Genomic DNA, 23899 nt, shown 5'->3' with positions numbered 1-23899 from the left:
TGTTGTCGCTCAACCGGACAACACTAAAGACATTACAGTTCCTGTTGTAGATTACAATGATTTCCTCCAATTCAAAGCCGCACATCTACCATCATCATCTGTTGTTGTTGCCCAGTCGGGTAATATTGTAGCCTTTGTATCTACATCTTCTCTTGGTCCTTAGGTCCTTGACTCTGGTGCCTGTGATCATATGACTGGTAATAAATCTCTTTTATCTCACTTGTCTTATTCTGATTTGTGGCCTTATGTCACTGTGGTTGATGGTTCTAAAATCAAAGTTCAAGGCCTTGGTCAGGCATAGCCACTTCCAAACCTGTGTTTAAAATCTACTATTAAAATTCCTGGTTGCCCTTTTAATTTAATATATGTTCACAAGCTTACTCTTACTCTTGAGTGTTCGGTGATTTTTAATAATAATTTTGTTTATGTCTAGGATCAACGTACATGACTGACGATTGGAAGAGGGAGGGAATCTGGAGGATTATATCATATATCTCCACCGATGGCATGTGGTTTGGTTTCTTCTCAGGACCTTACACATCAACGTTTGGATCACTCTAGTCTTAATAAAATGCGTATTTTAGTTCCTGGTTTTTCTAAGCTTTCATCTTTTGAGTGTCAATCGTTTCAATTAGGAAAACATACACGTAGTACTTACTGTCAACGAGTAAATAAAAGTGTTGCATCACCTTTTGCTTTAGCTCATTATGATATTTGGGGTTCTAGTCGTGTAAAGTCTACCTTAGGATATTACTATTTTGTAACTTTCATCAATGACACGGTGTACTTGGTTATTTCTAATGAAAAATTGTTCAAATGTTTTCCATATATTCCAAGAGTTTTATGTTGAAATTAAAAACCAGTTTAACACTTCCATTAAAATTTTACGAACTGATAATGTTCGTGAATATATGGCATCCAAGTTTCAATCTTTTTTAACATCAGAGGGAATTATTCACCAATCATCTTGTGCTCATACACCATAGCAGAATGGTGTTGTTGAATGGAAGAATCGTCATTTAGTTGAAACCGCACGAACTCTTTTTCTTCACCATAATGCACCTTCTCGTTTTGGGGTGATGCTCTCCTCATAGTCTGTCACCTTATCAACCTAATGCCTTCATCGGTCCTTCAAGATCAGACTCCATACTCTCTCTTGAATCCACAACATGACATTTACCCCCAACCAAGACTGTTTAGCTTTGAACTAATACTGTTGATATTGGACTTCATTCCTGACTTGGTAGTCCCCATATTAGGTGTTGTTGCACTGAAATGAGTTAACAGTTCCTTGTGTTATTTATCATTCTGCATTAGTTTTCTACATACTCTTCAGATTGGTAAAATTGTGTTATGTCAACAGATGATGTCAAGACATCTGTCCTGCCACTGTTGTTTGTATTGAGACTTTATTCTCAACCTGTAATTTGTGATGGTTGTCATTCTGTGATCTATCTGTGTGAAAAAGTAATAGGTGAATGTTATTGTTCTGTATCATGATCAGATGCCATAACATATATCCTGATGTCAAAATCTGATGTTGGAACATCAGTATCAATATGTATCTACACTGTACCCGAAATTTTTTAATTGACATTAGAGCAAATACCCTGTCTATCTATTGGGTGAGCTTCAGGAAGATAATTTTCTGGTACTGTATGTCTCTGAAAATGGAGATCACAAGCTAAAGCATGAAAAAGACGATGAACAAATTAAAGATCTCAAATTTTATAAAATTTAAAAAATAGGGATATTTTGAGTTTTAAGAAAAATTATGTTTACTTTATTAACGTTTATTACATATTATCCATACTATTATTATAACACATAAAACTATAAAAATAAAAATAAAAATACTGTAAGTTTTTTTTGTTGTTGATAAAACTACTGTAAGTTAAGTTAACCTCGGCATCTTCGGTTTGTCTAAGTTAAATATGATTAGATAGATAGGATCGAAAAACAAACGCGTAGATAGAGAGATGGATGGAATTGAAAACTAGTAAAAACAAAGTCACAGTCATTAATAAATAGAATAGAAAACTAGTAAAAACAACTTTGCAATAAATACCACGTATCTTATTTCCAATTACTATAATGGTGGCGATTGATGACATTTTAATGCAGACAGGTGTTTGGCTTTGCTTAATTGTGTAGTCAACTTATATGTTTAAATAAATGGATTAAACAATGGATAAAGCTAACATGTGCTCTTGGGGCACATGTTAAGAAATCTAAATATAGTAAGTTTGTATTGGAAAATGTAATAAACACATTAATTATAAATTTTTTATGAAAACAATGCACAATTTCAAAGCAAAAAATTCTACATTTAACTCTTAACATATACCCTTAGGGCTTACTTAATTAATTATTGATGGTATGGGTGCTTGTCATGAACATAAGCATTACTTAATCTTGTTTAGTGGATTTTCATTATCATTTTTGGGATCGTGAGCGGGTGTCAATGATGCAATATATAACTTTTAAGTGGTGGGAGTGAATTTTTGTTTTTTTCTATAAATTACTATTTGATGTTTTTCGAAGTGTTTATATTTTTGGGTGAATTATTTAGGTTATTTGAATATTTGAAAACCAACTAAGTGAGCATATTGAAATAGAGTAGAATGAAATGGAAGGATCAGAATGGATATTCTATTCTATTATTTGGATATTTTAAGAAGGAATGTAATAAAAAAAATGATATTTCATTTAAATAGAAAGAATTAAAAATGAACGCAAATAATGAAATTGGATGAAATATATTTCATCTTGTTCTGCTTCATTCGATCCTCTTCTAAATAATTCAAACAAGAAAACATAATATTATTTTATTCCACTTTGTTTTGTTGCATTCTGCAAATCCAAACATAGCCTTAGGATTAGAGATGATGTCTCAATTTTGGGTGTCAAACGGGGCCCGTCCTGCAAAAGCTTATAAAAAATGGGGCGGGGCGGACATAATTAAGGATGCAAGCCTAAAATCTAGGTCCACTCTGCAAAAAAAAAGTGAGGGCGGGAAAAGCCCGAGGGCACTGCACATGTTAAGCCTAAAAACACAAAAATTTATGTAAATAACCAAGCTCACAAAAGCCTGCGAAAAAAATAGGGCGGACTAGAGCGGACACATTAGAGGGTGAGAGCCTAAATTATTGGCCCGCCCCGCACTAAAGTACGGTCAAAACGGGTCGGGCTCGTTTTGCCACCCATAGTCTCAACTCTCAATGATTTAACTTTCAGTTGTATGGTCTATTTTAAAATGACATATGATGTTGTTTTTCACTTAAATGAAAGACAGAAACATGGAAACGACAGGAATATCGGAAGGACAATGGTGGCGCATTGATCGGAGGAAAGAGAGTTGGTGGAAAACTAGCCGTTGGGACAATGTAGGAGAACGACGGGGTATCAGAAAAGATGTAGAAAGAACAATTTTTTCTTTACTTCGATGTCGGACAACTGCAAAGCTAAGGAAATGTATGAAGTTTTTAAGCTTTTGGAGATATTGAAGAGAGACATTAAAGGAAAACATTATGGGTTTGTTAGATTCTACAATGTCAATAACAAATAACTTTTGGCTATAAAACTAGACTACATTTTCATGGGGAGTGAGAAGATGTTTGTAAACATCCCTCGTTTTTAAAGAAAGATGGGAGAGAAGGTTATCAGCAAGAAAGGTTTGAATAAAGAAGGAACTTTCACTGGAACTGATCAATCCAAACATGTGAAAGGAATATCATATTTTTCCAAACAAGCAAACGATGTTAATGATAGTGGATCAAGGGATTCAAGATCGTATTTAAATGTGGTTAAACATCTATCAGTCAAAACATGAGTGGAAAGGGGAAGCCAAGACATCGCAATGTCAGAGAGGAGTTCAATAAGGCGTGTGCATGGTTGATTATTTTTCAAAACCAAACCATAATCATTTTTAAACCATTTAAATGGTTTGGATTTAGAACCATAACCACATTTTAATCAAAATTGGTTATACAACCGGTTATAAATTCAGTTATGAAAAAATCCAGTTTAAAAAAAAAAAATCCAAAATTTTTTTAAAAACAATAATTTTCTGGAATTAAAATTTCTAAAAAAATGATTTTTTTTCAAAATATGATTTGTTTAAAAAAAATAAATTTTTCCGAAATTAAAAAAATTATAATTATAATTTTCAAAAAAATTAAAAATATATTTTTCCAAAAATAAAAAAAATCTGGATTTTTTTTTCTAAAAATTTTAAAAAAATTAATTTTTTTCATAAAATTTAAAAAATAATATTTTATTTTTAAAATTAAAATTTTATAATTGAATTAAAACATTTGGATTTTGGATGATAACCGATTTATAACTGAATCCAAAAAAATTAACCGGTTAATAACTATTTAATTATATCTGGATTATTTGGATGGATAACCAAACCATTAATAACTAAACCGGTTAATAACCATTCAATTATATCCGGATATTTAAAACGGATTTGGATTTAGTTATGAATTTGGGGCTCACAACCGGATATTTTGCACACCCCTAAGGGTGTGTTTGGTTGGAGGTAGATGGAGGGGAGAGGAGAGGAGGGGATATTTATAACAAAATGTGTTTGGTTCAATATTTAGGAGGGGGGAGAAGCGGAGGGGAGCAAAATCCCTCCAAATCACACTTTTTGCGTTCCCCCGAATTGGGGGGAATCGGAGGGGAGGGGAGGGAATGTCACTTTTAATATTTAATAAATTGATATATTTATTAAAATATCCTCAATTGTATTTTATTATTTTAAAATTAAAGTTTTCATTTGTGTTTCAGCTTTTCTTTTTTGTGAGTTTTCTTTATTGCTTTTATCAATTTATAATAATTATTCTTCAACTTCAACTTCAAATTAAATTTTATTTAATAAAAATTATAATCACTGCAATATTTTAATTTTTTATTATAATTTTTATTCTTATAATTATTTAAATTAATTTTTTATTAACTTTATTATGTATTCTATTATATATATATATATATATATATATATATATATATATATATATATATATATATATATATATATATATATATATATATATATATATATATAATATTTAATAATAAGTTGTTATATGTAATTAAAAGTTGTTATCAAACATAGTTTAATTTATGTAAAAAGTTATAATATGAATCAAGTGTACTGAATTTTTAACGTGGTAAGTTATGACTTTTTAATCACTTAATATTACAGATATTATTTTCAAAAAAATATTTATGAAATTTTCACATTTGAATATCATATCATTTATATAAAATTATAAGGATAGAAAAGTAAATCATTAATAAAATCCCTCCCTTCCCCTCGTGAACCAAACATATTTTTAACCAAAATCCCTCCCCTGCCCTTCCCTCCCCTCGTTTGAACCAAACATATATATAATTAAAAAAAATCCCTCCCCTCCCCTCCCCTTCCCCTCCCTCCATTAAAATCCCCCCTCCCCCTCATTTGAACTAAACAAACCCTAAGTTCAATCGTCCGCTCATTTGGAGTTCATATTAGAAGAAAAAGATAACTTGCTCATATTCAGTAAAGATTACATGGGAGTTGTAGTGAATCCAAGATTAGCGTACAATATTCAGAACATTCTTAGCTCCAAATGTTACTTTTCAATCAAAGAAACTCCACTTGTAGTAAATTTTTGTCTTCTTGATGATAGGGAAGATGAAAAAATGGAGAGGATTAGCTGATACAATAGTTTAAAGAGGTCAGAAAATAGCGACCCTCATACATGGATCCAGAAAGAATCATTTGGGTTAGGGTTTTTGGAGTGCCATTCCATGTTTGGAATCCTTCCTTTTTCGAGTTTATCGTAAAGCCAATGGGGACTTACATGTGTTGTGACGATGGAATGAGAGATCAGAATAGTATGGATGTAGCTATATTTTTAATCAAAACCAAATGCTCTATGGATCTCAATGAAACCCTCAATGTAAGAGTATATGGTGTAGTTTTTATATTGAAGATTCAAGAAGAACCTTTTGAATCAAAGAAGACTTGCCCTTAGAACTTTATCAGACTCATCGGAATCGGAGGAAAGCTCCGGCAGATGGGCGGAAGAGAACAATAATGGTTCATAATTTGAAAAGAGGGACTATGATGACGCCACCAATAATATAGTGGGCATGTCAGACTTGGAATAAATAGAAATTCACAAAAGCTCCTGAGTTGTGTTTTTTGAAGCAGCAAGAAACGAAGATGTTTCTAATGGAAAATTTGATATATAAGAGTCAACGTCTGAAAAAAGTAAGAGATAGCAGTAGTTTGGAAACACCTTTTGGGAAAATAAAAATGAAGTAGTATCCTCTAAAGTCTGGAAAATGCCGCAGTAGTTTGGGGTGAAAGGTGTAGAAGACTATGAAATCTACGAATAAGCTATTAGAGGTCGCGAGGTAAGGGACCAAGCAGGAAAATCTCATAAGGAAGCACTTAACAATGGTCAGACGTGAATATTTTATCCTATAACATTAGAGGGTGCGACAATTCCACCAAAAGGAAAGCGCTCAGCCAATCAATTTTCAAAGGAAATATCGAGGTATGTATGCTGCAAGAAACAAAACTTCAAAGCTATGATGATCAGATTATTTACTCCCTGTGGGGTTCAAAAGAAGTGGAGTAGACATCAAAAGGGGCAATAGGGAAATCAGGAGGGATGCTAATAATGTGGAAAACAGGTTTGTTTGTTTGACCTCAATTTTAGTTTTTCGGGTGAAGGCTTTATCGAAAATTATTTTGATTTGGAATGGTATGTGTTTACCTTGGATTTTGGTAAACAACTGTTAGTCTTTCAAAATTAATACTCTAGTTACTTACATGATCGACTAGATTGATCTTATGACATATGTGTATAGATTTGTTTTAAGTTTTCTTAATAGTAAGTTCTTCGACACTAGTGGTGAATTTAAAAATAGTGCAAAGACGATTTATGAAAAGTACAGGCAGGAAAGGTAACTTCGATTGGAATTTAAATGGAATGAAAATGATGTTAATGTAAGTAAATTGACATTGAATAAAAAGATGGTGCTCCATATGTACATACTCTCAGAAAAATATTTCTCAACAACACTTAGATACTTTGAGTGATTTTGAGTTTGGTACAATATTGAACACACCCAGAACCCTAATGTTAAGAATCCTATTTATACTACTTCGACGGTAACAATAACAAACGATCTCTTCTCCAGAGAATGACACGTTCTCGCTTGCATGTGTTTTTCCTTTCACAGGTTTCCACATGTCCCTTTTAAGGAACGGATAAGGCCTAAATACAATTATCAGCCTTATTTCAAATTATCTTCGTCGAACTCACTTTCGAATCATTTCAAAAAATCTTCTAAGTCCAAGTGTAGCACTATTTCACCGGTATGACAACTTCTTCGCCAGGTTCTAGTCGAAAACTTCATCCAACTTCTCGTCAAAGTCAGTTTGTCTACTTCAAATAATTCCTTAAGTTTTTACTTGACATCTTATATCCTCTTGAGCGTTGAAATTACAGCTAATAAATTGTCCTCCAAAAATTTCTTTTTTGACCACAAGGAGAATGGGACATTTTTTGAATGATTTAACGTGAGAGTACTCACTACTGTGATGTCATGGTCATCATAACCACTTTTTCCAAATGTCTCATCGAGACGTGCGACGCTGCAAAATATCATCATTATCCCTGTATTGTAGGAGTAATATGGCAATTGAAAAGGTAACTATTTACTCAACCTCTCAAAAGTGTACATGCGTCCCACTACCTGCTACATTTTTCATTTCCAAGGAAATTTGAACGACTTTTCTTCCTCTATAAATATCCTTCATCTTCATCATTGTAAAACTTTTCCGTTCTTGAGCTCACAACTTCCATTCTCTTACGATTTTTCCTCAAAAACACACTCAAATAAGCTTTTTATCTTCTCGACTTCAAATCTATTTTTGTTATGTTTTGTGTTAGGTCAAAGAGAACTGATAAATAAATGAAATGTGGTTTTAAGTTTATTGATTTAGATTTGGTGGTGTTTTTCTTTGACAGATGAAATAGGAAAATTAGAGAGATAAAGCTACTTGTTTTGAACATCTTTTCTATTTGACTCATTCTTTTCTCCACATATTGTATTTGTACTTCAACAGAAGTAGCTTCCCAAGTTCAAAAGAAGGGGTGAAGATCTTATTGTAGAGCACACTTTGTCCCTCATTGAATCTTTATGTGGTTTCCAGTTTTCCCTGACTCATATGGATGTTGGCCAACTCTTGATTAAGTCAAATCTTGGAGAAGTTGTTAAGTCTGGTATGTAGATTTTTCACATCCGGTTTACTGCATTGTCTTAATATTATTGAGTGCATTAAGTTTTGTTTGGCTATGTGGTAATCAAATTTTCAATATTTTGGTTATGCAGATTCTTACAATGCAATTAATGGTGAATGCATATCAAAGACCATTCATGAAGGGAAACTTTTACATTCAATTCACTATGGAGTTTCCTGAGTCTCTGACTCTGGATCAGGTAAAGACTTTGGAGACAATTCTCCCAGCACGACCTTTATCATAGTTGACAGACATGGAGCTATATGAGTCTGAGGAGATAACACTTCATGATGTCAACATGGAAGAAAAGAACAGGAAGAAACAACAAGCTCAGCAGGATATTTGTGGTGTTGTTGTGAAACTATAGCCTGGCATTCAATTGTATCCATTTTGTTTATATGGTATTTTCCTTGGTACTGGTTTATTTGTAATTGCTTTTAGTTGGTTTGGTAATTGCACTTTTAGTAAGCTAGCAATTTTGTATTTTAATCCTAACATTTGTTCCTCTACATGTGGAAGCATGAACTAAGAATACTGTATTCAAATTTAAGGTATTGACCACAATGATCAAATGTTCCACCTAGGTTGGAAAGACATATTCTGGATGAATCAGACTGAACTTGAGTCAGAGATCCAGAAGGTTTATCGCGACTCGATTATTAATTCAAGGAGAAAGGCATATCTTGTGCAGAATCTTTTGACAAGGCATACTCTATATATTGCTGAAAGACCATAGAAGATAATTATGACAAGAATTCTTGTGCCACCTCTAGCTGTTCGACCTTCATTCACCGAGTTAGTATAACCAAAAGAGGAAGAAATCATTCCTCATATTTTATTCTCATGATTGAATCAATGTTATAATTGATGAGTTACTTGTCGTCACTGTAAAAAGTAACAGATGTCATTAAAGGTGAATAAATAAATCATACAGTAACGCAAGTGAACAGTTGCAATAGAGAGGAGAGAATGTTTATAGTGATATTTTAAAATATTTAAAGTGATTAAACATAATGGATTTATCATGTTGGTGATTTGCTACATATTTATTTTTAAATATTTGCAGTTATTAATGAGTTTATACAAACAATTATATATTAGCAACAATCAAGTCTTATCGAATGATGTAAGCTATGAATGAACTTACACGTGCGGACGCACGAGTCTTCTACTAGTTATAAGCTAAAATAACTACATTTACACATATTAAAAAAGTTAGTTAATTAGTATAATTAATTTTCTTGATTTCATATACAAACAAAACAAAATTTACTATAATATCCTTAGTTATATTTAATGAATCAACTACTAATTAACATTAAATACTTTTGAATTAAATTAAGGGTGGAATAGTGACCAAGACATATAATTTTTTCTTCTTCTTTTAATAGTGATCGGAGGGAGTAGATTTTCATGACAATCAAAGAAACAAGAATAGTAGGTCACATATCAACCGAAATATAATTTCCAAACATAGAAAAAATATATTTTTTCCATATCCTTCATGTTAAAAGAAGCAAGTGAAAAACATCATTATGTAATTATAAAATAGACCACACAACTTAATGTCAAATCTTAAAAAAACCACCATAAATCTTAATCGTCTCACCCAAAAATATATCCACCACACAATCTCAAAAAGGATAATAGTTAATTATACTGTGCATACGATAAGCAAGATTAAGAATGTTATCATTTTATGATCATGACATGCACCGATACCACCAATGATTAATTAACTCATTTATTTACACATATAACTATACATTTAAGCAAAGCCAAACACCTGTCCGCACACTAGAATGTCATCAATCGCCACCAATATAGTAATTAGAAATGCAATACGTGATATTATTTGGAAAGTTGTTTTTACTAGTTTTAAATCCTATATTTATCAATTATTGACGGAGTCAGAATTTTAGGCAGTCTAGACAAAAATTTTACACCATTGATTATTTATCTGTTTTAAATTTTATACTCTATTTTTACAAATTTTGTCCTTGATTTTATCTAAAAATCGACTATTAAATTGGAAGGAATACAAAGAAAATAAGGGTTGAGCCCGGACGCCTGCACAGACTAGCTGGGTCTTGCCTCTGCCCCTGCTATCAATCACAATGACTTTGTTCTTACTAGTTTTCAATCCTATTTAACATTTTATTTATTTTACAAATTTATCTTTCAGGCCAACACCAAGATACACCAATAAGAGTTAGGGAGTTAATCTTACAATCAGGGGAGATAAAATACACCGAGAAAAAGGAACAATGAGTCAAAGATATAAAGAGAAAAAAACACACCAACAAAATCACATGGAGCAATTACCAAAAGAGAAAGTTTTAAAAAATGCACACACTAACCTACTCACCAAAGCACCACCCAACAAGAAAATTCGGCTAGAACTCAGACAACAAGACTCGCCAACAAGAGAATAGGAAAAATGCTAGTAAAACTATAACCACTCACTACCTCTTGGAACAAGTCTTAATTCTTGATCCGTTATTGGTCTAGTCATAGGATAAGATTCTGAAGTCAATTAGAATCTCAATAAGGCATAAAGTTTTCAATGATTTGCGTATTTCGAGGTAGGGGAAACTATTCATTTATGGATGTTTAGGCAGTCGGATAGTGAAGCATCCTTACTGTCATATCTTCTTTCTCATTCTGTGATTGTTATGCTTGTGGCCAAAAAGGGTTAGGTCAAAACCCTTTGAGGCATCGATTGATAGATTTCCCTTATTCTCGTGAATATGTTATGAAATTGTATAGTTGTTGTTACTTGAATCCGTGTTGATGAATTGTTGTATATGATAATCTGTGGTTGTGCCCTTGAGGCCAAATTTTAATAATTGGATTATGGTATATAAATTGTTTGTGGTTGTTGTTCTGTGTTTTACGACGAGTTCATAAAAAGCCAAAAACTCTCAAATGATAATTTTTTTGAAAAATCAACTAACTGGAAAAAGTTAGAAAATCAGACAGGTGGGTAAGGCGCGGAGGCGGAGTCACGCTTGGCCGACAGCAGAACGATGACGCGCTTGGCCAATAGCGACAAGCAAATGATGCAGTGGCACGAGACCGCAGTCCGCAGTGTCGTGCGCGATTCAGTAGCGCGATGTTGCGGTCGGCGGCACAGGAAAGCACATGCAAAGAGGTTCCACAGCAGCACGACTCAATTGCGGGCAAGGTAAGGGCCACGAATTAGCGGAGAGGCCGCGATCGGCAACAGCCGCGTGGCAGTGATTGCTGCGGCGCATCAGGCAGAAAGCGTCAGTCGAGAATGAGCCGCAATTCGGCTGCGCAACGGTTTGGGTGGTTGGCGGGCGGCAAGTTGGCATTTTCGGGTTCGTTGTCTATACTTCTAGTTCTTCAATCAACATTTTCTTCTCTACTAGCTCATTTTGCAAAGTTTATTAATACTTTGTAGAATGAACTAGTAGAGAATGAAGTGTTGGTTGAAGAGTTAGTAGCTTTGAAACAAATTTTAACTATTAAAGAGCGAGATACAGATAATGGATTGTAGAAATCTAAAAAAAACATTGATTAGTGTAATTTATTCTTCTAATATAACTCAATTTGCCATATTATTAATTTCAAAATCAAAGTGAAAGGATATATGTAGTGAGCAATTGGTGAAATAAACATTTCACGTGGTGAAATATTGTGCGCTATGTCTTAAGGTCATATTTCACAACGATTATATTTCGGCCATATTCCCTTTGTTTTTTCCACTAAAAATTAAAATTTCATAACTTTAAATTTCAAACTTCTTTAATTTAATGAAAAATTAAATCTTTAATCGTCTCTTAATTGTGTATTTCACACAACCTTTAATCGGTATTCACAAAGTAATAACTACAATACGTATCATAACAACGTATGACTACAATTGTAACATTCACAACTGTATCCGGCCGTAATTTAAAACTATTATACACACAAACAACTAGAATATAAATTTAATAAAAAAAATCATAAAAATCCTCTTGAAAAAACAAGGGGTTTGAACTTGAAACACGTCTGTTTTTTTTTAATTCAGTTACTAATTAATTAGAAGCACTTTTTCCACGAGTGCTATCATATTCAACTCAATCATCTCGAAAAGGTTCCTCCAAGAAACAACCAAGTTAGTTGGGCCAATAGGCTTATAAATAAGCGCAGCTTACTACTCTTCTTCAACAAACATCATTAGAAGCATCATCTTGAATATTACAATCACACAACAAAGAATGGCCAAAATTTACCCTAATCAAGAACCTACAACATCATCTCAGTCTCATGATGATCAGTGTGTCAGTAATAAAAGAGAAAGATATACTGTATGGATGAAATCACTTGTTCTCCACTCTAATGGTTGCACCGTCTATGATTCAAATGGTAACATAGTTTATAGAGTTGATAACTACGATACAAAGGGTGGAAGAGAAGTTAATCTTATGGATCTAAAAGGAAATGTTGTCTGCACCATCAACAAGAGATTACTAGCTTTTGGATGTTGGGAAGGACACAAATACTGCAACAATTCCGATTCTAGAAGTCAGGAGAAGCAACCATGGTTTCAAGTTAAGAGATGTCTTACAGGAAAAACAGCTTGCGAGATTAAAGTTGGATCCCAAAATTTGAGCATAGAAAGAATGAGTATTGGCAAATCATTTAGTTTTCGGATAGTAAACAAAAACGGAGAAATCATAGCAGAGGCAATGCAAAAACAGTGTTCATCAGGGATTGTTTTGAGTAATGATGTTCTAACTTTGGATTTGGCAGCTGGCACAGATCATTCTCTTATAATGGCTTTGATTACAGTATACGGATTGATATGCCGAAAAATGTAGATATAATAATTTCATATATGACAGATCTTTTACACAAATCAATACATTTGGAGAACCATAGTTTACTGTTTTGTAAATATTCTGAATTTCTTTTTTGACAATTTTTTTATTTAGGGTAAATTTTCTAAAGCTTTGTAATTAGTATTTGGCTAAATTTAAATTAAAAAATCATGAGTTTCATCGAGAAATTTTTTCTGAAGCTTAATCATCAGCATCTTCAGTTATATGTATGACATCAGGTTCTATATCTTTTATGATTATTGATTTTACAGCAACAAAATATAATATTCCATGTGATTAAAGAAAAAGGTGGAAAAGAAAAAGAAAAAAAACAATAGTACAGATATGGCACAAACAGCCAGAAAACACAACCAGCAACAAACACCAATAAACACACAAACTACTAATTTTTAGCACAGAAAGACAACAACATACATTCATGTCATATTGTGTTTTTTAAACTATTCTTTTCGTGTCAAATTAAATCACTACAACACGGAACAGCTACAAGAGCGCTTTTTTTGGGCTTTAACAGCGCTTTAAAGCGCTGCCAAAGCCAGCGCTGGCATAGGCTACGAAAGCGCTTTTAAAAGCGCTCTGGTAGGCCCCCCTATAAGAGCGCTTTTCTGGAAAAAGCGCTCTTGTAGGCCCCCCTTTAAGAGCGCTTTTCAGGAAAAAGCGCTCTGGTAGGCCCCCCTTTAAGTGCGCTTTTTCCAGAAAAGCGCTGTGATAGGCCCACCTGTGAGAGTAAAAAATAAAAAAAAAACGCAACATACTAAAGCGCTTTTATAAAAGCGCTCTTATAGGGTGGGCTTTAAGAGCGCTTTTTCCAGAAAAAGCGCTCTGATAGCCCCCCCTATAAGAGCGCTTTTACAAAAGCGCTTTAGTATGTTGTTTTTTTTTTTTTTTGCTTTTTTAGTAATCTTTGGCAGCGCTTTTAAAAAGAAGCGCTTTAGTATGTGGGCCTTTAAGAGCGCTTTTTTAAAAAGCGCTTTAGTAGCTAAATGAGGTATTTTAATGTGCAGCCTGTAATTTAATCCTCCCAGTCGACCTGTAATATTTTCGACCTGTAATATGTTTTCAGCCTGTAATATTTTCGACCTGTAATTTATTTTCGACGATATTATTTCAGCCATCAGTAGATTCAATATATATATATACTAATATAATACCATTATAATATCCAAAATTATATATATACATCATTACAACATCAATAATATTATAGTACTTCAATTCGACACAAATCCTACATGAAAAAGCGCTTAATATAAAAATGACACAAATCCTCTTTTATTTCTTCCAACTTAAGTCTCGGGTATCCAGCGGCACGGAATTCGTCAAGGTACTACAAAACAAAAACAGAATATGAATGATACATTTAGTTAAATGTAATAAATTATATGAAATTATCTTAAGTTATAAATTCATACCGTGAGCGGAATCTCTAATTGATTTGCCTGAAGGATTTCTTTCATAAACCTCAATACAAAGTATCCGCAATCGTAACTGTTTTTCTGTTGCGGACACTACATAGAAAAACAAATAAGATTCTATAGTTGTGCATTGTTTTATCAAGTAGCATAAATATATTATAAGCAACATTGTGAAAAATAATGTACCTGCACTTGGATCCAAGTAATGTTGCTAGATTTAGTTCGGGATACCTGTGCGTCCCGTTGACTTCGGAACACTTGTATTGATCTAATTAACAAATATATAAAAGCATATGTTTAGATCAATCCCACAAATAAGTAAATATATATATATATATAAATATACACGAATATATATTTAGAACGATCCCACTTACAAATCAACGATGTCCTTCATGGCCGGATAATTGGTCCATTCACCATTTACCGAATTCAGATAATACACGACTTCCCTTATAGGGTTGATAGCAAGCAGCAACCAGTGTGCTCTATAAATAAAAACAATAGGTTATATGAAAATTTTGCTATACACAAAAGAAACAGAGATTAGATGAACAAAGAATGAGAAACTAACCCTACTGGTCGGGTATTATACGCCCAAAGATGCAGACATTCTGTATTGCCGGTGGACATGAATCTATCTACTAAGCGCTGTCTAACTGATTCCGGTTCCGAATCAATTGCCATTCCGCTGCAGTGGGCGGAAGACACGAAACGGAATCTGTTAGACAACGGAGTCCCGCGCAACACTCTGTCATACAACAACCTTAAATAAAAACATAATAAACATTAGATTATTTTCATTGAAATGTGTAAATAAATTATATTGTGGGACTAATTAAATAATATATCGGATGAGGGAATATTACCGAATGTATGAGTGCATGTTATTGACGCCTAGTTGATCATGCTTAAAAATCTCCTCCAAGTCATCAAGTGTAATAAATGACCTGAATTCAATACCGAAGACACTCTCATCCATAACGATTTCACGTAAAGCACCATCCTTCAAATCGGACATATCAACCATTATTGCGAGCGTCGACCGGTACCGAGGCACAAAAGCACCGCCTTTTTTTCCCACTGGCTTCGGAGGACCAGTGGGTGGTACGGTACGAACTTGCTGCGTCACTTGTTGTGACTCTCGAGCGGATGCCTAAAAATCATATAAGTTATGTAAAATATAAAATCATGCAGATTTAGATTCAGATTAATTATTAACACTTTAAATGTACCTCTTTTAGTGATGCAACGGACTCCTCCTCCTGTAAAATCCCTTTACCCTTAACTGTGGGTTTTATAGGAGCAGTCTAAAATTAAAATGTAAAAAATAATTAATAAACGGTTTAGAATTGACATTCGAAAACTAAATGATTCATAATCGTTTTCAATATACCTCATCACTAATGGTAATGAGCTCCGAGGGCCATGCAACAAATGATCCTATTGCATCTCGCAGCAATGTCGTCTCTGAGACCATGTCAGGTACCGGTAGCATCGCATCATGATCTACTACAACATCCACCGATACTTTCAGGTGTCCATCCGGGAGCGGTCTATGGTGAAGTAAATCCCCCAAAGTGTTGTGCACTTTTCCCTTGCCAACTAGTCGATAACTCGGTTCCGATAAGTATAGTTGGCAAGATGAAATGCCCTAAACCAATAGTAAATATAAAGTCATTATCATTAATAAAATAGAACAATTTAAAAGGAAAAAAAATTATAATTACCTCGGGAAATTTCCTTTGATAGTTGATACTAGCCTTATCACTAGTTTCTTTCACCGATATTGAAGTGTTGCACTTTTCTCTCATATACGCCTCTTTATCTCTTTGCAATTCAGAGACTTGTGCTTGCAATTCCGCCAACTTTTGCAACACTTCTTCATTTGAAGGATTTCTTCTCCTAGGACTCTTGTAAAAAGAGGTTGGAGTCACACCATGACCCTTACCCCTCACCCGACCGGGATACTCAGGCGCATCTAGTGCTATACTAAGTACGCTCCCCTCACCGGTGGATGCCGATTGCGACAAGGTCTCCTGTAATTCATTTACATTAAAAAATCATTTATATATTAAAAAACATTTGATTTAATTAAAGACACAGTATTATACTTACACATTCAGTAAAAACTCTCTGAACTTCGGGATCGACAGCATGATCCTTGCCCACACGAGCTTCCCTCCACACCACATGTTCAGGAAGTGAGGTTTCCTCACTTTTAGTCTCCTCTAACTATGCATTGACACAAAAGATAAAATCGTCAAATAAAACACATTTAGACAATTAATTAAAACGCATTTCTATTTACTTACAATTTTATCCTCCAAGCGTGCATATCCCAAACGCCCTTTTTTGTATGGATATGCGGGTTTGGATGCTCTCGCACTATTCTTGGCACTCCTTTTCCGAAAATCTTCATCTCTTTGCTCTACAAACTTAGCCCAATCTTCTTCACCAATGAAGATCTCATACTTTTTTGGCCGTCCCGGTGCCTCTTCAAGAAAGTTTCCATCTTTATCCTTAAGATAAGTGTTTGTCAAAAAAGCTTTCCACCCTCTATATCTTTTGCCGGCCAAACCAAGTATGTAGCTTCTACGATCATCTGGTATCTCAAAAGTCCTCTGCAAAAAAACATACTCATAGTGTGTTAGTATAAGTAATTTAAACAATTTATCATCAAGATAATAACAACAATTAACCATATATGATATATACCTGAAGCTCGTCCCAAATCGCTTTTTTTTTCGCATCCAAGTCTTCGCTTTTCAGATTCCATCTAGCTACGGAGACCGGAATATGCATACGAACAAGTGTACCAATATAACTTGTCAACTTTGCAGAATTAGGACCAATTGCTTGTTTATCAGAATTCCATTCCAATCGGTATACTAATCCTTGGTCTCTATGTCGAACGATTCCCTTCATGATAGTGATGCCTCGTGCAACCTCTTTTGCTTCAGTATCAGGTGGAGCATTTGTATCCGTGGCATCTCTTTCTTGAGCATCTCTTTCTTGTGAGTTTTCAGGTGGAGCATCTCTATCCGGAGCCATTTAACCTGTATCAAACAAACTAAAGCACATTAGTACACTATTAATAAGCTAACAATCTATACAATTAAAATGGAAGTCAAACCATGCATGTACAAGTAAATCGGAAACGAAATCGGTACAAATCAAAATAAGCATCAAAAAATAAAGTTGTCGGAATTGAACGAAATTTACATGGCTATGGTAAAACGTCCCCACGGACTCAAAAATAAAGTCGGTTTTCCGAAATTCAGACCCTAAGCCCGACTTTTGATTACGGGCAGAAGCAAAACCGATAAAAAAACAGTCCCGAAATGAACATATAAGTGCATGAGCAGCTCCGGAATCGTCAAAATAGTATAGTTACATGTAAAGAAGTCGACAAACGGATACATGGTTCAAAAGTTATGTACAAAACGAGAATATGCACCAAAATTGAATAAGTACTATACTATTGATTAAAACAATCGGTACAAATTGAATAAAACAAATTAGTCGGAATATGTATACTATTACCTTTATCACTAACGTCTCTTTCTTTTCTTTGTAGGATTGTGTTCTACGCGTCTCTTAACAACGCGGACGGTTGGATTGATCCAAATACCCTCATTATGATCATTTCTAGTACAAGATTCATTCTCATTATGATCGTTTCTTGTACAAGATTCAATGCCAACACCAATATCACCTTGATCTTCAATGTTTTCATCTACTATTTTGTTAGATAAAAGAACTATAGACCATTTCGTACTTGTCGGATCATTGACATAGAACACTTGTTTAGCTTGAGAGGCTAAAATGAAAGGCTCATCTTTGTACCCTACCCTATTGAGATCCACTTGCAAAAATCCTGACTTATCCATTCGTATGCCACTATTATTTTCAACCCACTTGCAACCAAATACAGGAATCTGAAACTTCGCGTAATCAAACACCAAAATGCGCTCGATAACCCCAAAATATGACAAATTTGCAAATTTCGGATTTAAGTCATTCGCACTTGATATGTGCATTGCTTCAGCTACCAAGGTAACACCACTATTTTGCATAGTACTTTTATCATCCTGTTCTTTGGTATAAAATGTGTATCCATTAATTGCGTATGCGCTATAAGAAAGCACAATTACACTTGGACCATAGGCTAAACATCTCAACCTTTCTGTTACTGAAGCAGGATCTGAACGATACTTTGAATAAATATGATCCCTAAACCACGGTATGAAACTTCGATTGTGCTCTCGTACTATCCAGTTCTCATTTCTATTTGGATTTAAATCTCGGAGAACAACCTTGTGCATTTCAACATACGGCTCAACCTCAATCTCATTGTGCAGAACATACAAGTGCGCTTGATCCCGTTCGACCATTGATACTGTCACAACTTTATTTCCAATTAGCCTTTTTCCTTCTTTTTTTTCGACAATATGAGATTTGGGGAGTCCAATTGATTAAACATTTGACAGATATTCAGTACAAAACTCAACCGCTTCTTCAACAACGTATCGTTCGGCAATACAACCCTCCGGTCGACTTCTGTTTTTCACGTACCCTTTTAATATTTTCATATAACGTTCAGCAGGGTACATCCATCTCATATAAGCTGGTCCGCACAATTGTGTCTCTTTCACAAGATGAACGACTAGATGAACCATTATGTCAAAAAACGAGGGAGGAAAATACATTTCAAGATCACATAAAGTAACAACTATCTCTTTTTGCAATGTTGGTAAGATCGCGGGATCGACCACCTTACTGCAAATTGACCTGAAGAAGAAACACAGCTTAGTTATTGCGCTTCTTACTTTTTCTGGCAGAATAGAACGTATACCTATTGGTAAAAAATGTTCCATTATAACATGACAATCATGCGTCTTCAAACTCTTTAACTTGAGGTCTTTCATGGACACAAGTCTTCTAATATCTGAAGAGTAGCCTTCTGGAACTTTAACTTCACTGAGGAACTTACACAATGTTTTCTTCTCCTTTCTAGATAGAGTGTAAACAGCAGGTGGCAGATATGTTCGTCTTCCTTTCGTCACGGGTCTCAATTCAGTTCTCATCCCCATGTTTACCATGTCATTCCTTATGTTAACGCCATCCTTAGACTTTCCTGGTATATTGAGTAACGTACCTATAACGCTGTCAAATACATTTTTTTCAATATGCATAACATCCAGGAAATGTCTTACGTACAACGACTTCCAATATGGAAGTTCAAAAAAAATGGACTTCTTCTTCCACCCACCCTTGACAAGTGAATGTGCAAAAGGCTTGCCAAACTGAGTGCTCACATCTTTCACCTTTTCAAAAATTTGATCACCTGACAAAAAAGGCGGGGCTGTACCATGTTCGGCCTTTCCGTTGAATGCTTTTCTCCACCCACGGTAGTGATGATTAGAATTTAAGAATCTACGATGACCGAGAAAGACATTCTTCTGACAAAGATCCAATCGTGTCGTATCGGTTTCATCTTCACAAACGGGACACGCCTTTTGACCTTTATTGCTGTACCCGGATAAATTTCCGTATGCTGGAAAATCATTAATTGTTCCAAACAACATCGCCCTCAAGTTGAAACTTTCCTTCCTATACCCATCGTAAACCTCCACACCGTTGTCCCACAAAAACTTTAAATCTTCGATTAACGGTGCCAAGTATACGTCTATGTCATTCCCTGGTTGTTTAGGCCCAGAAATTAGCATTGATAACATCATGTACTTACGCTTCATACATAGCCACGGAGGTAGGTTATAGATCATAAGAATCACAGGCCATGTGCTATGCGAGATACTTTGAATACCATGCGGGTTCATTCCATCAGTAGACAATGACAACCGAAGGTTTCTTGCTTCTTTTCCAAATTCAGGATATTCAGTATCAACTTTCATCCATTGTGGTGAGTCTGCCGGATGTCGCAACTTTCCTTCAATAATTCTTTCATCTGCATGCCAAGTCAAGTGTCTTGAATCGGTCTCACTACGATACATGCGTCTAAATCTCGGAATTATAGGAAAATACCATAAGACTTTAGCAGGAGACAACTTTTTCTTATATCGAGGGGCACCACATTTAGGACACTCATTCAACGCTGCATACTCGTTTCGAAACAAAACGCAATCGTTTGGACATGCATGTATCTTATCATAGCTCATGCCAATAGAGGACAACATCTTTTTGGCTTCATACGTTCGATTGGGAAGAACATTATCCTCTGGTAGCATATCTTTCATAAGGGCTAATAACTCTGTGAAACTTTTATCCGACCATCCATTGTCCGCCTTTAAGTTGTACAACTTTAACACCGCAGACAATCTTGTGAATTTTGAACAACCATCATACAACGGTTTCTCTGCATCGCTTACCAACCTCTCAAACATTTTGGGACAATCCGCAAGATCTTCTTCAAGCGCTTCTGCAATCTCTTCGACTCGATCGCAATCGTATGTGTCTGTGCAATCGTCGTTTGAGGCATACTTCCTATTACAACTCGACCCAGCATTCCCGTTACTTTTCTCACCATGCATTGTCCAACATGTATAACTTCTATCAATTCCAAACCGTAGTAAATGGGATGCCAACTTATTCCCGTCAACCTTACCCCCATAACAGCAACCCAAGCAAGGACACGGCATTCGAAGCGGGTCTTCGGAGTGCTTAACCGCAAACTCAACGAATTCCCATACCCCTTTCTCGTACTCTTTCGACAATCGGTTTGATCTCATCCATGTCTTATCCATGACTTAATTAAGCTAAACAAATGCTTCTTGGTTTCTCTATCAGGTACTAAGGAATTCTGTCAAGATATATAATAAATAGCTATCATCATAATAGAATACCTAATCAGAATACCCGATTTCTTAAAGAAGACATTACCTTATTTCAAGGTAATATAAGTCCACAAACCAAAAAATGGATTGAGAGACACTAAATTGAAATTAAATAGAACCATAAACAATAAACTATAAGCAGACAACAACAAATTATAAGCAAGAAGAAAGGGATAGTAACCTGAGTTAGACTTGATGTGGGAGACAGGTAGGTTTGAATCGGCGTTGAACAAGTAGAAACCAGAGGATTCAAAGTAACTGTAAAATTAAACACACACGATGCAGTTAAATACACCACTACTAACACAATATCAAAAAAAACCCCAATATAGAACTCAATTATTTAAAATGATATGAAATCAATTATCAATTAGCTAGTAACTACAAACACCCGAATTTACAAGACCGAAATGCTCAAATATGTTTTGGCTAGATGCTTTATCTTTATCTTTTGTTATAGAAATAGCTTATAGATAGGCACTTATATGATATGCACTAATGCAATATAGTACTTAATTAAACTGTTTATCTAAATAGTGCCTAAGTTATGTTTAAGAGTCACTTCTAACATCAATGATATTAATTTCTTTTTACTTGAATATTGAATATTTCTCATTAACAATGAAAAGATGTGAACAATATTTCTAAATAAGAATGTTATTCTATCGTTAATTTCAAAGGATACTATTAAATCTTAATAATCAATAAGATAGCACTCAAAATATCTTCACTAATTTGTCGGTGTCGTGTTGTATTTACACACAACATAACCTACAATCACTCAAATTATCTTCACTCAAAAACCTATAATAATTTGTAAGTTGTTTTGACTAAACCTCTTTTGTCTTCAAACAGAGCAAAACAATGTATCAAAATAATGTATCAATGTATCAAAACAATGTATCAAAACAATGTATCAAAACAATGTATCAAAACATATGCCACAGACCCTAGTAAGGACAGTAGCTCTATAAGCCAATTAACTCTAGTAAGGACAGTAGCTCTATAAGCCACAAACAGCACCAGGTAGAAGAAATCCAAAAGAAACCGTGACTTAATTTTTCAACAAAACCTACACCAATTCATTGATTCAAAGCATTCATGTAATACCAAATTCATTCAGATTCACAATTGAAGCATAAAGTATGCTTCCAAATCCAATGACAAAATATTTGCAATCAAGAAATTTGTCAAACCTGATTTAAACAAAAATGGAGATAAAAATGTCGACACAGCACATACGGTATTCTTTCATTCAGAAGATTACATTTTTATATTATGGTTGTACAACTCAGCTAGGTTCATCAAAACAAGCTTCTAAACAATTTTCAGTTAGGAATCATGTACCTGGTGACGGCGAACCAGCGGCTGAGAACGGCGAACCAGCGACTGAGACGGCGAACCAGAGGCGGAGGGACGGTCGGAGAACTGTGGATGAAGGTAGTGGTGGAGTGACGGCCGGAGCTGCAATTGAAGATGAAGGTCGTGGCGGAGGAACGGTCGGAGAACAGTGATGAAGGTGGTTAGGGCTTCAGGTACGCGAGGAGAAGAAGAGAGACTGAGAAATTAATTGGGGCAAAACGTGTTTTTGTGTTAATTAGTTTAATTAATTTAATTTTAAAATAGCTACGAGAGCGCTTTTGAAAAGCGCTTTAGTAACACCCCTTATACCAGCGCTTTTTAGGGGAAAAGCGCTTTCGTAGGCTACCCCTATAGCAGCGCTTTTAAAAGCGCTTTCGTAGCCCACCCTATACCGGCGCTTCTATAAAGCGCTTTCGTAGCCCAGCCTATAACAGCGCTTTTTAAAAGCGCTTTCGTAGGACCCCCATATACCAGCGCTTTATTCCCCTTGTTTTATATTTTTGTGTTTAGTGAAAGCTATAGCAGCGCTTTCTCTCAAAGCGTTGTTGTAGTTGCGCTGCTAAATGTAACATTTGGCGTAGTGAATGTTTCCTTTTAATTTTATTCTGTAATTTTGTTGAATTTATTATAATGAGTGATATTAGAGCCAAGAGTACTTGGATCCGTAAGATTATCAAGATACAATTATCACTAAGATTATCAAGATATCTTTCAGCATAATTAGTCTCTACAATTAAACGTAAAATATATATAACTTCTACCGAAAAAATAAGCGCGATTAGAGCTAACCCAAGATTTCAGCTAGAACCAATGATTTTTATATTTCTGAATAATAGTTCCGGAAAAAACACTGTTATTTGGATTTAATACCCTAACTACTAGACAAGGTCCATGCGTTTCAATTTTTATGTTTCAATATATGACCAATATACTAAGTTTTCGGTCAATATTGGCCATAAAATTTTTGTGATCACACCACGAGAAATAATTGATCAAAATCATGTTTTTTTTTTCCTTTTCATTTTGGCATTTGTTTTCTTTTTGTTAGAACCCAACAACATTGACATGTGAACACGATAGAATAGACATAGCACCTCAAT

General features: G+C 34.7%; 2 protein-coding genes across 2 annotated transcripts; one reads left to right on the top strand and one right to left on the bottom strand.

Moving 5' to 3' along the window:
• The first annotated feature begins 12507 nt into the window (after positions 1-12507).
• Positions 12508-13253, top strand: LOC131608046 (protein LURP-one-related 4-like). The gene has a single exon (XM_058879988.1). The coding sequence runs from the start codon at positions 12542-12544 to the stop codon at positions 13142-13144; it is 603 nt and encodes a 200-aa protein (XP_058735971.1). The 5' UTR covers positions 12508-12541; the 3' UTR covers positions 13145-13253.
• A 1025-nt stretch (positions 13254-14278) lies between these two features.
• Positions 14279-15518, bottom strand: LOC131608045 (uncharacterized). Its single transcript, XM_058879987.1, has 6 exons — positions 15450-15518; positions 15155-15346; positions 14958-15068; positions 14767-14848; positions 14578-14673; positions 14279-14492 (listed from the first exon to the last, which is right to left on the bottom strand). The coding sequence occupies exons 1-6, from the start codon at positions 15464-15466 to the stop codon at positions 14394-14396; spliced, it is 597 nt and encodes a 198-aa protein (XP_058735970.1). The 5' UTR covers positions 15467-15518; the 3' UTR covers positions 14279-14393.
• Between the last annotated feature and the right edge of the window lie 8381 nt (positions 15519-23899).

This window comes from Vicia villosa, linkage group LG5 (assembly GCF_029867415.1).
Source record: "Vicia villosa cultivar HV-30 ecotype Madison, WI linkage group LG5, Vvil1.0, whole genome shotgun sequence".
NCBI classification, from domain to species: Eukaryota; Viridiplantae; Streptophyta; class Magnoliopsida; order Fabales; family Fabaceae; genus Vicia; species Vicia villosa.
This window is presented reverse-complemented; position numbering and strand designations above follow the sequence as displayed.